The 18,180-nt window shown below is 38.9% G+C and overlaps 1 protein-coding gene across 1 annotated transcript; it reads right to left on the minus strand.

Moving 5' to 3' along the window:
• Positions 10,695 to 17,830, minus strand: LOC109346165 (actin-related protein 7). The gene is made up of 7 exons (XM_019585572.1): positions 17,575 to 17,830; positions 17,256 to 17,471; positions 15,880 to 16,021; positions 14,068 to 14,312; positions 12,669 to 12,852; positions 11,802 to 11,869; positions 10,695 to 11,257 (listed from the first exon to the last, which is right to left on the minus strand). Exons 1-7 carry the CDS (start codon positions 17,650 to 17,652, stop codon positions 11,105 to 11,107), a joined length of 1,086 nt encoding a protein of 361 aa, XP_019441117.1. The 5' UTR covers positions 17,653 to 17,830; the 3' UTR covers positions 10,695 to 11,104.

The raw sequence follows: 18,180 nt of genomic DNA on the forward strand, positions 1-18,180 counted from the left end.
AATCCTAAAACCCAGAGCGAGGACCAAGTCCCCTTGGTCAATAAGCAGGTCATCCTGGAAAATCACCACTTGTAACTCATGATCAATTCAACACGTCCAAATAACCCAATTTATCAGCTGCAAGGAAGTCCGGTTAAAGGTCACTATAGATCAACCAAAATTCGATTATAGATATCTGGCCAACCATCCCTTGGGAAATATTCAAGTTTAATTAATTAAAATCCAATGATGCAAACCCAATATTCATAACACAATTTAATTGATTCAAGTTCAGAGGTGCAAGATCAAGCAGATGTTACTTAAGTCATTCAATTTCAATTAAAATTCGGTGATGCAAACCCGGCTTTCATAACATGGTTTAATTGGTTCAAATTCGGAGGTGTGAGTCCAAGCAGATGTCACTTAAATTATTCAAATTCAGATAATTTAAATTCGATGATACAAGGCTAGATACTTACACGAACATTAGTTAGTTAGTTCATTCTGGTTAACAAAGGCTTGACGACAAAAACAACGAACAAACGAAACAAAAACTTTCATTGATTAAATGGCGATTACAAGTCCCTAAGAAATACAAAAAACTAGAAAAGTAATGGCTCAAACACTAAGCTTCCCCGCCGCCCCTGGCCGGGACTGGGAGAACCACCAGACATCTATTCTCGTCTAGGACCAGCTGGCCCCAGGGAAGACTAAACCAACCTGGGCAAACGCATTATCCCAACCAGCGTTGGCCGCCCCGTCGACCTCGTCCTTTAACTTCAGATAAGCTACATTCAGGTCGGCAAAATCCTTTTGCACCTAGGTAACTTTAGCCTGGGCCAAATCCCCCCTACTCTTCGAGGTTTTTAACTTGTCCCAAAGCTAGAGCCTTTCATCTTCACTCCTCTGGAGGCGATCAACAAAGAAAGTCACCTCCCCTTGAGCGGCGCTCATGTCCACCTTGTTCCTCTTGGTGGGCATCCTCCACTTCAACTACTTTAGAGGGAGTAGCAGCTTCAGCGTTCAGGTCGATCGACTAACTTGGAGATGATTCGGGGGGAATGATGGCGATAGGAACATGCTGGCTTAGAGAAGCTTCTTTTGAACCACCAACATGATCGCCTTCCCTCTGGGAAGTGGAGGGTGGACCCTCAGATCGAGCTGATGAACTCTGCCTAGGCTGCTTGCTAGTCTCTGTGTCCCTCCTCTTTAGGGCAGCCCGTTTCAAGAGCCTGCTTTGGTTAGCTTGATCTCCCATGGTCGCTACTGAAAGAAACAAACGAGAGCAAATTAGACAGATGTTATAGTAAACAAAAATTACAAGATATACATAACCAGACACCTACCGACTACTTCCTCAAACACCTGATCGCCTTGGACGAGCTTATAGCATGAGATCACCCATCCCTCCTCAATCTAGGATAACATTTCATTTGTCGTCCTCTTCTCTCGGTCATCCAACTGCTCGTAGGAAAAACCGAGGGAATTAGTAGGCTTTTGATGAATTTCCCCATTCCAAGAAAAGGGGAAGGGGGACGTTGTTGGGGGCTTATGCCCAAGAATGACGCATCCCCCGGGATTCCACGCGGAAGAAGTCGCCTTTCCAGTTCTTTACCGACCCTTCGAAGGGAAGGAAGAGGTCGCGACCATTATGAGATTGCAAAGATGTCCATCCTCGGATTATTCAATCGATTAATCATCTCCATACATGAAAAAAAATGAGTGAATCACATTCATTGAGAGTGAAGCACACTGCGAAACATTCTAGAGGCATGGAAAAAGGTTTCTCTTCTGCTCAAGGTGGAAGAAGGAATCGCAACGATCCCTACTATTCTCCTATACTCCAAGAAGCTCATCTAGCCAAGTTTCAGGGTCGAAAACAAACATACATTTGATATGCGGATGCGACATGGCTAGTTGGACAAGGATTCGTGTTCCCACATGGTTTAGAAACCCAAGGAGCGAACAAGTTTCTAAATTAAAAGGTAAAATATATCCTTCGCTCATTCAAGCATTCTATAGTAATTTTAGGTATAAGGATGAAGTTTATGCATAAATAATTATGGGTAAAATGATTGTTTTGGATGAGGAACTGTTTTTGGATGATGAAGGATTATCTAGTGATGGGTTAATCATATTTTTAATCATGTTTTTTTAGCGTTCACAAATCTTCGTACTTGAATATCTTGTAATTAGGTTATCTAAATCAAGTTTGTTTTCCAAGAAGTAAACAAGGTAGTTGATTATATGGCAAAGTTAAGTTACATTAGCTAACGGATAGAAATTCATAATTTCTAATTAAGGTATACATAATATATTTAATACAATTATATCAGCTATTTATTTTGGGGTTACAAAACAAATGGTGTAATTACTGAGAACCTATAAGACTTCTGAAACTGATAACGAATATGAACTTAATAGTGGATACCCAAATGGTTGGCCTATATGGTATAATGTGAACCTCATAAGTTAACGCACAAGGTATGCCCGAAAGACTCATATCCCCTCCCAAACATTGATCACCTCATGGATAAATCCTTCGGGTATCAATATTTATCATTCATGGACGCTTATTCCGGGTACAATCAAATACCCACTTATCCCCCAGATCATGACAAGACTGCTTTCATTACACCCAAGGCGGCCTATTTCTACACGGTCATGCCTTTTGGGCTAGAAAACCCAGGGCCACATATTAGAGAATAATGAAAACTATGTTCGGGGATCAGATTGGGAGGCACACAAAGGTCTACATGGGCGACATGATTGCCAAGCATCTACCGGCAAAAGACCATGTCTCTATCCTGGATTCCATTTTTAGCCGATTGCGTAAGTTTAATATGCGCCTCAATCCGAAAAAAATGTACTTTCAGGGTTGAAGCCAAAAAGTTCCTGGGATTTTTGTTAACAAGCTGGGACATAGAGGCAAATCCAACAAATTGTTAGGCGGTTATAGACATGTGCAACCCTCGCTTGGTCAAAGAGGTCCAGTAGTTGAATGGGCGATTGGCGGCATTATCAAGATTCCTCGCTGCATCCGCCAATCATTCCATCCCACTCTTTCAACTCCTCAAAAAGAGCAAAACTTTTGGCATGTTAGATTCCTGTGAAGAAGCCTTCTAGACATTCAAACAATACTGGCCTACTCCTTTTGTGCTTTCTAAGCTTGAACCTGTTGAGACGTTTTACTTCTTCCTAGTTGTAACTGATGAGGTCGTGGCAACTGCCCTAGTAAGAGAAAGTAAAGAAGGTCAACACTCGATTTACTTCACAAGAAAAGCTTTGCAGGGGCATGAGCTCAAGTACCAGAAATTGGAAAAAATCGCCTATGCCCTCTTAGCGGCAACAAGGCGGCTACGACATTATTTTCACTCTCATCCTATAGTGGTCAGAACAAATCAGTCAATCTGACAAATCTTGCACAAGCCAAAATTAGTTGGACGAATGATCTCCTGGTCTATTGAGCTATCACAATTTGATATATGATATGAGCCCAAGACAGCCGTCATGAGTCAAGTCTTGTCCGATTTTGTTATCGAGCTGACCGCATAACTGAATAATCTTGGGAAGGTTTGGACAATTTATGTAGACAACTAATCCAATCCTCGAGGCAGTGGAGCTGATATCTTGTTGGATAATGGCCAAGGCGTGACCCTTGAATACTCGTTGACCTTCACTTTTCCTACATCGAACAATGAAGCCGAGTATGAAGCATGCATCGCTGATTTGTAGTTAGCGAGAGAGGTCGGTGCAAAAAAGGTGGCCATATGTAGTGATTCCCATGTCGTCGTCTCATAGATCATGGGTGCATATCAGACAAAGGATATGTTATTGGGAAAGTATCTAGCAAATGTTAAAGAGCTGATGATTAAGTTTGAGGAATCCTTCATCTAACATGTCCCAAGGGAGCAAAATGTCTGAGCGGATATCCTATCCAAACTAGCAAGTACAAAGAGCCCTGGTAACAACAGGTCGGTGGTTCAGGGAAAAATTTTATGACCCAGTTTCATGGCGGTTAATCAAATACAGATTCCAGATAACTGGATCGACCCCATCATCATATACTTATTGAAAGGCGACCCCCTCACCGACAAGAAAGAAAGACAGAGATTCCTACGACACAGTTCATGATAGTGCAAGACTGATTGTATCGCTGAAGCTTCTCTACTCCCCTGCTTAAATGCCTCGGCCCTGATAGGGCATGGTACATCCTCCAAGAGATTCACGAAGGTAGTTGTGGCCACCATCTTCGTGCAACATCTCTCGCCAAGAAAGTGCTCTGAGTAGGATATTACTGGCCGACCATAGAAAAAGACGCCTCTGATCTGACCAAGAAATGCATACCCTAGCAATTATTTGATGACCTCCACAAAGCCCTGCCTGAAGAGCTGACGACTACTATGACCCCTTGGTCGTTCTACAGATGGGGTTTGGAATCCTGGGCTATTCTCGCCTGTAGCCAGACAACTCAAGTTCTTGATAGTCATAGTATACTACTTCACTAAATGGATTGAATTTGAAGCTCTATCCACTATCACTTCAGCCAACATCCAGAAGTTCACCTAGAGGAACATATCACGTGGTTCGGAGTACTGGCCGTGATTGTCACATATAATGGAACTCAATTTTCAGACCGGAAATTCGGAGAGTTGTTGTCAGGTCTTCACATCAAACAACATTTCACTTTGATCGAACATCCTCAGACCAATGGTCAGGCAGAGGCGTCCAGTAAGGTCCTCATGCGACAGATAAAAAGAAGGTTAGAAGAGGCCAAAGGAGTCTGGCCGGAACAAATACATCACGTCCCTTGGGCTTATCGCACAATCCTTCACTCTACCACCGAGGAATCACCCTTCAACCTCACATATTGGGTCGAGGCTATGATCCTAGTGGAGATCAGCGAGCCCACCTGACGGACGTTGCAATTTGATGAAGCCGCCAACTCGGCTATCTTGAGTCACAATCTCGACTGAATAGAAGAGAAAAAGGATCGGGCCTGGATCAGAGAAATCACCATCAAAAGAAGAATTGTCGATAAGTATAATTCAACCGTGGTGCCTAGAGACATTGAGACCGACAACTTAGTGCTCAGAATAGCATACATCAGCAGAACCAAAGGCAAACTAGTACCTAATTAGGAATGACCCTAACGAGTAATAGACAAGATCGAAAAATGGGCCTATAAAATTGAAGACTTGGCAGAAAAGAAGATCCCCCATACTTGGAATGTAATGAACCTACGACAGTTGTTTGCTTAAAAAATGTAAGTTCTATATACCAGTCCTTTCAGTGACTGGACAAATGATGTAATCAAATACGACTTATATGTTAACATTGTATATTTCAGATGTTTTTGACAGGCCTTAGACGGGCGATCAATCATGCACCCCTCAAAGGCATGGGTCAGTCCCTCTTTGATGGCAGTCCAATCCTAATACCCAAGCAAGGACCAAGTCCCCTTGGTCGCCACTCATGCACCCTTCAAAGGCGTGGGTCAGTCCCCCTTTGACGGGGGTCCAATCCTAAAACCCAAGCGAGGACCAAGTCCCCTTGGTCGCCAATCATACACCCCTCAAAGGCGTGAGCTAGTCCCCCTTTAGCGACGGCCCAATCCTAAAACCCAAGTGAAGACCAAGTCCCCTTGGTCGCTAATTATACACCCCACAAAGGCGTAGACCAGTCTCCTTTTGACGGTGGTCCAATCCTAAAACCCAGAGCGAGGACCAAGTCCCCTTGGTCAATAAGCAGGTCATCCTGGAAAATCACCACTTGTAACTCATGATCAATTCAACACGTCCAAATAACCCAATTTATCAGCTGCAAGGAAGTCCGGTTAAAGGTCACTATAGATCAACCAAAATTCGATTATAGATATCTGGCCAACCATCCCTTGGGAAATATTCAAGTTTAATTAATTAAAATCCAATGATGCAAACCCAATATTCATAACACAATTTAATTGATTCAAGTTCAGAGGTGCAAGATCAAGCAGATGTTACTTAAGTCATTCAATTTCAATTAAAATTCGGTGATGCAAACCCGGCTTTCATAACATGGTTTAATTGGTTCAAATTCGGAGGTGTGAGTCCAAGCAGATGTCACTTAAATTATTCAAATTCAGATAATTTAAATTCGATGATACAAGGCTAGATACTTACACGAACATTAGTTAGTTAGTTCATTCTGGTTAACAAAGGCTTGACGACAAAAACAACGAACAAACGAAACAAAAACTTTCATTGATTAAATGGCGATTACAAGTCCCTAAGAAATACAAAAAACTAGAAAAGTAATGGCTCAAACACTAAGCTTCCCCGCCGCCCCTGGCCGGGACTGGGAGAACCACCAGACATCTATTCTCGTCTAGGACCAGCTGGCCCCAGGGAAGACTAAACCAACCTGGGCAAACGCATTATCCCAACCAGCGTTGGCCGCCCCGTCGACCTCGTCCTTTAACTTCAGATAAGCTACATTCAGGTCGGCAAAATCCTTTTGCACCTAGGTAACTTTAGCCTGGGCCAAATCCCCCCTACTCTTCGAGGTTTTTAACTTGTCCCAAAGCTAGAGCCTTTCATCTTCACTCCTCTGGAGGCGATCAACAAAGAAAGTCACCTCCCCTTGAGCGGCGCTCATGTCCACCTTGTTCCTCTTGGTGGGCATCCTCCACTTCAACTACTTTAGAGGGAGTAGCAGCTTCAGCGTTCAGGTCGATCGACTAACTTGGAGATGATTCGGGGGGAATGATGGCGATAGGAACATGCTGGCTTAGAGAAGCTTCTTTTGAACCACCAACATGATCGCCTTCCCTCTGGGAAGTGGAGGGTGGACCCTCAGATCGAGCTGATGAACTCTGCCTAGGCTGCTTGCTAGTCTCTGTGTCCCTCCTCTTTAGGGCAGCCCGTTTCAAGAGCCTGCTTTGGTTAGCTTGATCTCCCATGGTCGCTACTGAAAGAAACAAACGAGAGCAAATTAGACAGATGTTATAGTAAACAAAAATTACAAGATATACATAACCAGACACCTACCGACTACTTCCTCAAACACCTGATCGCCTTGGACGAGCTTATAGCATGAGATCACCCATCCCTCCTCAATCTAGGATAACATTTCATTTGTCGTCCTCTTCTCTCGGTCATCCAACTGCTCGTAGGAAAAACCGAGGGAATTAGTAGGCTTTTGATGAATTTCCCCATTCCAAGAAAAGGGGAAGGGGGACGTTGTTGGGGGCTTATGCCCAAGAATGACGCATCCCCCGGGATTCCACGCGGAAGAAGTCGCCTTTCCAGTTCTTTACCGACCCTTCGAAGGGAAGGAAGAGGTCGCGACCATTATGAGATTGCAAAGATGTCCATCCTCGGCGCCCAACCCTAACTTCGTCTTTGTTTGAGCTATGGGTCACTCAGAGCATCCAGAAGAACAACCAGGAGGTGCAGGACCGCTCCATAACACCACAAAACAACTTAAACGCTCGGATGAACCCCCAAGAGTTCGGATGCAACTAGGAAGGACCCACTTGAAGATGTCGAAGTTCTTCGGTGTGCCACCCATCAAAGGGGATCTTCACCCCTATCCACCGACAAACATGCTCGTACATGTAGAAAATCCATCGGTTCTGATTCTCTAGGAGTATATCCCATCAAACTCGTTCTTGAGTAGTGGGAGCATACCACTGGATGTCATTCGCTAGGCGTGTTAACACATCCATAACTAGATGCACCTCTAGAGGGAAGAAAGATGGGATACCTAGAACTTCTAGGTTAATCCACTAGTAGTAGGAGTTAGGAACCGTCATACCCTTCGAGATGATAAACTGATCGGTGCGATCATAAAAATTATGTCCCATGATAGAACTGTCATCATAAGAAGTGTCAGACTCCGAACTGGACATATTATCCAAGACCGTACGCCACTTCTCTGAGAAAGCCGCCCGGTCCACCAAGGCAGCCTCACTACCAAACTTCTTCTTTCTCAGGTTGCACAATAAGGTCGATAGGGATAACTAATTCGGTCACCTCCACGGAGACCTACTACTACCCGGGATAGAAGTAAATCGAGCTCGCTGTTAGTGATGAAGGGCGTTGCTAGTAAAAATGGGTGGAGGTCCGGGGAGGATCTCCACCCCGTGAGGGCTAGAATCCCCGCCTAACATTAGTATGACCGAAAAAAATTATTTCTAAAAAGAAAGAGAGAAAGGAATTACCTATTTATTGAGAGTCGGAAACATTGACAGAAATAAAGGGCTGAAGGCCGAATTCAAGTGTTACACGAGCTCGACAAGAGACGATTTCTCTGAAAAATCAAAGTGAAGAAGAATGAAGAGGGTAACCCCTATTTATAGGAGGAGGGTTGGGCCTAGACCATACCCGAATCCCAACCTAGTAGCTCATCTTATCCATCAATAACCACTCAAGGACAATCCAACGGTGGCTCAACAAACGAGGAGGAGATTCTGAAGCGAATAGACACGTCGGTTAAACACCCGTGGTTACAAAGTGGGACGCTACCGACCTTCCACCTGTCAACCAAGAGCAGATAGCCATCATGACCTACCCCTACACCTAGGTGCTACCCAATTCTCAAACCGGGACACCCTGAGTCTGCCAGTCCGGTCCACTTTTGACCGACCTGATAGTCTAGGGCAACTGTTCCACCCCGGATAAATTCGGGCTGTTTTTCATCTTCCCCAGACATATGGCTTAACCCAACCATCTCTTGTTCACCCGCCTTAGGTGGGCCAAACACACTATAGGTGCCATAAATGCTTCTGACGCGCCATTGATGTCTATGACTCGTCATTTAATGCACCTTTGACTCTACAATCAATACGCCACTAACTCGTCTTTAATGAAAGCTGACATTCCACCTGCCACACCGCCTACACATTCCACATGCCCCCAACAATACAACAATTGTAGGCATGCAGGGTGAACAAGGACAACCCGACATATCCCCATTGTAAACACCAATGATCAGACACCACATTAGCAACCTCAAACTTTATAAATAGAGGATCTCACACATGAAGTATAATTAATTTGCATTCTCTCATTTATTATTTGCATTCATTACTCTTACTGTAACTTCTCTCTTATTTACTATCATTCTCTTTCTATAAACCACAAACTGACTTGATCGTCGAAAAATCTTTTCAAGTACCTCCCCCGGTGGGTCCAAATAACATTCCGACCGAAACTCCAGATTACTGGTACTCAACTGAACATTTGATATCGACCATACCCAATCATCTATAAAAAAACAAGAAAAAATATGCAAATGTAATGGGAGAAGAATAAAAGTTTTTTGAAGCAGGTTTTAATTTCTAAAATAGGCTATCAAGTCTTTCATTTAGATGTGTATGCGTGAAATTATTATACTTACAAACAAGTAAATAGAATGTTTTCACTAACATCCACATCACAATGTAAACTATCCTATCATTGTAACAAACTCAGGCTCTCAATTTTTAATTTATACCTTACAAAATAAATAAGATATATATATTGATAACATAAGAGTTTTATATACTTTCAGTTTATCATTTACAATTCATTTTTAATTATTATCGACTCTTCAAAAAAATAATACAAATAAATGATGGATGATATATTGATAGTGTATAAATTTTTATACTATTAGTACATAGATATTACACAAGATAGAAAACACAAATCAACAAAACCTTAAATAAATATATGGACCAAAATCATATTTAATCCTTTAACGTTTATCTAACAAAATCACTTATTCTCACAACACCATAATTAACAAATATAAAAATCCATCTCCATTTTGACAATAAAATCATTTGTCACTTAACATTCCAAAGTCCATTACTTCAAACAATTCATTTGGTCAATAAAACAAATTGCCATTTTGAAAAATGCATTTCAATAATTTTTATTTAATATTATAGCGTTCCAGGGCAAATTATTAACTTTTTGAGACAAATGGAGCATAAATGGTTTCATCATCCCCTATAGATGTGGAACACTTAGCACGCTTAATATTTACGGGTAACTTAACATTGAGTAAACTTTGACCATACAAAAATAAATTTGACCCAACTCCATCTCAAAAAATTAACTCGAGAATTGCCCAAATTATCATTCTTATAGTAATTATTGCCCCATTCTTTTAAGATTTCATCTCAACCAATTGGCAATACTAAGATAACTCAATAAATATTTAAACCATCACTGACAAAATGAGGCAAACGATGTCCCTCCACAGAAGCCGGAGGAATGATTCAAATTGTTACCTTTGACCATGATTAAATGATATTTTTTTGGTCCTATGACAATTAGAGAGAAGTTAAGTTTTAACTTCAATACCATACTATAATGTTTTATCTCAAAACCAATTAACAATGAGATGAGTAACTTCATAGATATTTAAATCATGCCTAAGGGTCTGTTTGCAGGTTGAGCTTTGAATGAAAATGAATGGAAAAGGAAAGCTTCATAACCATGGAAATGACTATGAAGCGTTTATTTTCCCTTCAAAACTCAACTCACAAACGAATCCTAAGAAAATAAGGCAGACAATGTAAAACTTACTTCTAACATTCTCAATCGCTCTGTCCTGCTTTGACAGTTAATAACTAAGGGATCTGGATTTCTTATGCTACATACATTTTCACACCACCAGTTTACTCCTTTCTATATATGTTAATTTTTTCTTAACTGATTGAAAAACGAGACCAACAAGGAATCACAAATCGCAAGTTACATAATTACTAACTGCCATATAAGAGGTGCAGAAAATGAAGTAGAAGTAGTGGTCACCAAGGGCAAACTGAATCTCTTGAAGGCTCTAATGACAAAGATAAGCAAGGTCCTATTTCTGCAACATCCATGTATATATAATAATACCAGAACTAGTTTTTACTGAAAATTTTCTACCTGTGGTGCCTGCCTAAGCACTCAAACAGGGAAATATGATTGTATTTAGTAAATTGAGATCCAATAGATTTAGAAATCACATAAGAGCCTAGACATTTAGCAACTAGCATTTAGAATCTATAGTCAAACCAAAGCCTACCACATGTTTGAATCAAGGTGCACTGTAACCCGCAAGATGAATCAAGGTGCACTGTTATAAGAAATCGTCAAGATGAATTCCGTCAGAAGCATTTCTTGTGAACAATGGAAGGTCCAGTTTCATCATAGTCTGCTTTAGTTACATGCTGATTTTGAGGAAAAACAACTTTGGCAAGTATGGCACCTCCTACCCATGCAGAATACATGGTTAAATTTTCCGGCATGTATTCTGGAGGCTGCAGTAACATGATAACAATGAATATCACATAAGTTATGCATAGAGGATAATGGTCAAGTTTATGCACATAGAAATATAGCATAACTGCATATCAAAGAAAAGTTATGAAGATTGGCCCACAAAATTTTATTCCCTCGAGATGTGGGTGGGAAACTGTTTAATCTGGTCTGCAGGAAACTACAAATGTTGATCCCATATTTAGTTAACATACACACTATATATCAAGAATTAGTGACCTTCTAACTCCATATTATGCAGCTATTCTCAATAGTTAGTGCAGGTAAGTTACCAAAAATATAATGCCTATAAGATAAGATGCCACCGAGATACAATATTTAGTATATTGTAATATCTATGCACTGTCAGTGTACAGATTTATACACAATCAATACACCATTTACCATTCATTTGTATTACTTTTTTGAAGAATTAATGATAATAAAACATAAATGACGGATGATACAATGACAATGTATAAAACTCATACACTATCAATGCATACATTTTTTTTCTCTATTTACTATACAAGATAATAAAATTACCTTAACTATTGTAGGTCGAACAGCAGATGAACTTAGGCTAGATTCCTTCTGAAATCTCTCTTCAAAACCTACAGCAAGAAGCAAAATTAGCTTCTCAGAATGTACAAGTGAATCAGCAACTTGTTCAGAATTAGGATATAAGAAGGTTGTAGCATTACCCTCGTTATAAAAATATTGAAGAAATTGATGCATAGGTATCAAAATAGAGATTTACTTGTTGAGGAGGAAAAACCAAAATTCGATATGCAACTACTTGTGAAGAGTGAAGAATCTAATGGAGACAAAATATTATAATTATCATTTCTAGTGATACAATAATAATTACAATTAGGAAAAGAAAATCAATAACTAGCAAAGATTTGGCTACATCCAGAACTAAATTTTGTATCATTGCATAGACTTAATTCTGCATCCAGAATTTAAATTTTGTATTCATTATTACATGGCAATCTACTTTGTTTATCTGGCTAGCATGCTGCAATAGGAAATTTCACCAGCTAAGATTTAGAAAACATTAGGTTAAGCAGAATAGTCATAAATCAAACTTAAACTCAACTAATCACTCGTATTGTAAATTTAAAAAAACATAGAGCAGAGGATCCATCAAACTCGTATTGCTAACTGGACAATAAGAAACTATAATGGGCTAATATTCAGCCGTGTAGCACTCCAAAATGAAAAGAGCAGAGGATACATCAAACTCGTAAAGCAGAAACTTTTTGTGATTCCAATTCCATGGAGTAACATTTTAAATTTATAGACCAAAATATCTGCCTATTATGATTTAAATATATAAAAAATATAACAGCTTAGAAGTGTACATCTAGCTTATCCTAGTCACCAAAACTAATGAAAGCAATAATTTACCAGGCATAGAAGAAGTGCCTCCACAAACCACAGTATTTTCCAGAAGTTGCCGATGATTATCAGATGGCACTGTTGAAATAGTACGGACAAGCTGCTCTACAATGCCATGAGCCTCTAAACCTAAAAGAGATGGCTGGAATAAAGCTTCACCAATAGTGTACCTTTCTCTTCCAATTGTTATCACCTAATCATAATTTAACTGTTAGATCAAGTCATAAAATATAGAAGATCCATAATTAGAAGAAAATAGATGACAGGGAGAGGGAGGGGGTGGCAGGGGATTTGGCTCAATGATTTGGGTATTTGTAGCTTATGGTAGAAAATTAAATTATGAGTAATGTTATATCCTCCTACTAATCCTCCTACCCACAAGAAAGTGACATATGTCACTTGTAAACCAATCATTAAGTATTACTTTGTGACATATGTCACTTTCTTGTGAGTAGGAGGATTAGTAAGAGGATTTAGTAGGAGAATATATCATTTTCCTTAAATTACATGTATGGCTGTAAAAGGTCCATTGCCCATACCTTTCTAACCATACCACTAAGATGCTAATGTGAAAATTTATCCTGCTGCAAACAATAACTCTCAAACATAAATTTATATATTTCGAATTTCATACCACATCTTTCTTCTAGAATGGATATGGTGACAAAACCTTGAGAAACCTTAAGAGTCTCTATTATACAAATTAGGCATCTATACAAAATTACTCCCATCTAAAGAAGAAACAGATATAGACCTGAAGTCGTCATCAATTTAAGATGATAATTTCTTCTTCTCTTCTTGACTTAAAAATGGTAAACAATGTTGTGACTTTCGAGCGTCTCACAATTCAACCATTATAAATAGAAGCTTTAAATAATTCAGTCAATTAGCTCTATGTTCTAAATGTGTAAAAATAAGTTATGACCGAATATTCAAATGTGTAAAAATAAGTTAATATGACCCTATATTCTAAAACCTCCTCCAACTCTCTTAGAGGAACATACTGCTAGTCTGCTACACTGCCTCCTAATGGAAAATAATTTTTTTTGATGCATTGTAGAGGACTCAAAGAGGGATTCCTAAAAGAAGACATGGTTCATATACATCACTACGAGAGAAAACTCCAGAAGACCAGCCAAAAAGATAAGATTTAAAATTGCCAAGGTATTAAAACAGGACATATACCAAGGCACAAATGTCTAGTACCTCTTCTCTTCGGCTCATATCAGGAACAACAATCTTAAGCGCCACTGCGGTAACCAGTGTTATTCACACTTAAGATTGTCAGATCTAAACTACTAAAAACTTGATTGATGAACCGACCAAACATAAAAACCAGGATCAAGAAAATGAGCAAGCATCATATGTCAAAAGTCATAATATTAGATGGGTGAACCAAAAAGAAGACCTGCCCATCAGGAAGGGTATGCTTCTCCACAGTACAGGAATCCTTGGTCTTCTGATAAGCTAATTCATCTTCAGCACAACATGCATATTGCTGTTTTATTTTCTCAACATCAGATATGCTGATATTCACTAGTGGATTGGATTTGCCAAGTTCTCGAGCCAGGAAATTAGTTAGATCAATACCTCCAAACTCAAATCTTCTTGAGGCAATGTGGTTCACAGCACCCTCAATTACTGGTGCAATATCTGGTTACATAGCCATAAAAAACAAGTTGCAAATAACAATTAGAAACCCCAAAAGCAAGTTCTTATTGGAAGAGATACACTTAGACATATACTAATGTACTTCAATAGCAGATACAATATTTACTAATAATTGCCCCCAAGAGGCAGCTTAGTTGATAGAGCATAAAATGTGAGACTAGATTCAAACCCCAACAACTGCAGAATTTTCCTTCTCTCCCTTGCTGTCAACACTATGCCTATCAAAAAGAAAATACTTCCTAATTCCTACTACAACTTCAATAAGGTGGCCATCTCATGCCATGACATAATACGACAATATGGGAAACAACTCCTTGTCTTCCTAGTTCCCACCATGTATTTCTAGTTATAAATCATCAAACATACCATTAAGACCTTAATGATAATTTTTTTTTGTAATTTTAGTGTGTATAAATTTTGACTGGCAAAGTTTTTATTTCATTATTTTTTGAAGGGGGGTGGGAGAGCATTTATGTCAAAATCCAAGAGCTAACACTTCATGTCCCCCAACTTTATGACATATATGCAATTTTGGTATAATTTTTAGAAGAATTTCTTTTCTTCCTCAATAACTTTCTGAGTTTTGACTCATTCTACTGTCTCAATTACCAGCTACATATAATCAACGGTTACTTATTGACATGAGCAAGTCAAATTCATAGAAAAGACTCACACCCAATGTAATCAAAGGCGCAAGTTGAGATGTCAAATCACGAGGGGTGATTTCTAAAGCTGGAGTGTGACAGTGCGAAGATTTGGAATGTTGAATCGCAGAGCCGCTGCGTTTTTTCATGCCAGGGAAGACAATCTACCCGCACGGTTTATCGACCAGCGAATTCGGGTTTTCGAGCCGATTTGTGACCCAAGTCGCCCAGCTCAGTTTTAACCTGATTCTCAACCCCAGCCAACCAGCTCAAGACTCAACTTCAGCAGCCTCACTCACTGCTCTTTCACAATATCCAAGACCTTCAGCAGTTTGTCACTGCTCCTTCAACTTCAGCCTTGGCCCAGCCTCGAGCAACGCAAACCAGCTGGACCAACTCGACCCAACCTCACTCTCATTCATCTCCTTTAGCCTTTATCTCAACTAAAACCTCCAACTCAACTAAAACCTTCAACTCTATCTTTTTGTTAACAAAAGGTGTTTGACCTGGTATCTAGGCCTGGTATATGTCTATATATATGTGTGTGTGTGTGTGGACCATTCAATTCCATTAGCCAAACTACAAATTAGCAAATGGTTGTCATAGTGGAAGTGTGGAACTATCAATAAATCATCCCTAGGAACCTCAGTTACATTAACTAATATGAAGTCCAAGCATGAGGCATCAAATTCTTTCTACAGATAATGGACAATCATAAAACAATATTGAAAAATAAACATATAGAACGGGCAAGGTAAAATTAATATGCACTTGCAAATAATGGCCCAATTTCTAAACCATCCTTTAGACTCTTTCTAAACCCTACAGTTAAAACAAAACAAAAATATATTCATAGAATTCAATCCTATCTTAAATAGAATTCCTACTCCTTCATATATGAATACCTATTTTTCCATGACCAATATCGACTGTGCATCCAGAGATACGTCCCATAGCATATAGCGATAACACTGCTTGTTCTGAGGCATAAAACCCTGATATGTTGAATGTTTCAAACATTAATTGCACTAACTGTTCTTTGTTAGCCTGGCACACAAAAACACATGCATATGTTATAGAAAAGTCGTATAATAATACACACTAAAAGAAGACAATCAATTTGCTCTTGCAATTTCATTTTTAAGGAACAGTAGCACGAGAAGATCAAATAGACATCTTAGTATCAAGTTGGATTAAAGGAAACAAAAATCTTCCTGGGAAGAAAGCATAAGCATAGAAATAGAACAGTAACTAATTTTCATATGCCAACACACATAATTTTCATATGCCAACACACATTATCCCACTACTTATTCGAGTAGAACTTGTTGAATAAGCTTTGCTAACATAAGTGTGGCAGTCTAAGACGTTAAGATATGCAGTAAGGCCCAGATACTTCAAATCATGCTTCCTTTATGCAGGAATGGAATTGCAACAACTCGTGAAAGTTAATTTGCTCAGAAATTATTATAAAAGTGACTACTGTTGAAGTTGTTTTTAACTTTTGCAGAGAAAATTTTCAAGAACGTTTTGTTTCTAACATGAAAAATAGACCATAACAGCATATTTCACTTTCAATAGTCATTTTAATAAAATCATTAAAACAGGACAAAAATATTCACAAATTCCTATTGCAGTAGATAAGCTCAAATACGACTTCGATTATTTGTACAACTTAAATGCAACATCCACACTCATATTTCCATATAGTACATCTACAATACTTCAAAATATAAGATATCTCCATACCTACTCAGACTCACACCAATCTAGGCAGAGAGTACATCCATTCCACCTCAAAATATGTCTCAATACCTACTCATACCCATATTAGACTTTATTTGGTACAACTAGCTGATGAGCTTCTAAGGTAGCTGACAGGAGCTAAAAGTTCAGATCTTATAAGCTACCTGATTAATCAAAAGTGTAAGGTAACTTAGTTGCTAAGCTAGTTGATAAGTGTAAAATGGAACACGCCTTCGGCTTATAAGCCGATAAGCTACCTTAACTACCTGATCAATTACGAGCTTATAAGCTAGTAGCTGACTGAAATATGTCTCTTCACCGGACAAGTAGCTTATTTTTAATCAAACACAGTACTTAGTGGTACTACCAAAGACACTATTGGTCTATTGTATCTATATAGGTGTCCATTTTGAGGTGTTAACAAAATTTTTATGCTCAAATAAGCTCATCCAAATGACCCTTTCCATATCAGAAAATTGAAAACAAAAATTAAAAAAAAATAAAGAAACTTCTCAGATCAAAATCAGAACAAAACCTTTGGGGTACAAAGTGGATCTGTAAATAGTATCTGTCCTTCATTGCCAATTTCCCATCCAAGTCCAGAATACAAAACATAATTCAACAAATCTTCCATTGCATCCCAATCCGATATATAACCTCGAACCACGGGCTCAACCGCAACCTCATCGACAACTGGATTCTCAGTCAATGAACCATCATCAAGCATTCTTTTCATCTGCGTCGGAATTATCTGAACCACACACATGAAAAATGAACCAAAGTTACGGAAACACCTTTTCCCTTTCAATTTTGAAAAATCAAATTTAGAGGAAGATTGAGAAAGGGGATAATACCATGGCGGGAGATTGGTCAGGAATTGCAAAACCTGCTTTGAGGAGGCTTGAACCAGCGTCAACTACTGCAGCTTCCATGGTTATTCCCAAAATGAAAACCCTAACCCTAGATTTTGGTTTTGGGTATGATTTTTGGTGGAAGGAGATTGTAGGTAGTGAAGTTAGTAGTAGTGAAGATAGTAGCTGCAGATGTAGAATTGGAGTTAGCGGGTGTAATTTGAATTTCCTAATTCGTGGTTGTATATGGCTATGCCAAATTATAAGAACCTTATTTGCTAATAAATATTTGGAAAATTACAATTTTCTTCTCCTCTACACTCATTTTATTTTTATAAGATTTAGTTCTGAACTTTTTTCCTCATTTAATTCCCACAATTTTAATTATGCTCTCATCTTAATGATAATTTTTTTTGATGCCATCAGTAATCCTTCCAATGTTTTCTAGTTTTTTATTTTCTTCCCTTGCACTAGGAGTGAGTATAAGTCAGATTGATGGGATATGACTTGTCCTTAATGTTGGTTGAGTTATTTCTTTAAAGTCGAATATAGATTGGTAACTAATTCGACCTCAAATGTTGATTAGGTTAGTTTTTGAACCTGAATCTA

The sequence above is a fragment of the Lupinus angustifolius genome, chromosome LG04 (genome assembly GCF_001865875.1).
Source record: "Lupinus angustifolius cultivar Tanjil chromosome LG04, LupAngTanjil_v1.0, whole genome shotgun sequence".
In the NCBI taxonomy this organism is placed as follows: Eukaryota; Viridiplantae; Streptophyta; class Magnoliopsida; order Fabales; family Fabaceae; genus Lupinus; species Lupinus angustifolius.

Coding starts and splice junctions, on each gene's coding strand:
- LOC109346165 (XM_019585572.1), bottom strand. CDS start 17,652: ATGGAAGCTGCAGTAGTTGACGCTGGTTCAAGCCTCCTCAAAGCAGGT. Junction 17,472..17,574: donor CTGACCAATCTCCCGCCATG/GTATTATCCCCT, acceptor TGTGTGGTTCAG/ATAATTCCGACGCAGATGAA. Junction 11,870..12,668: donor AGGCACTTCTTCTATGCCTG/GTAAATTATTGC, acceptor TTCTTGCTGTAG/GTTTTGAAGAGAGATTTCAG.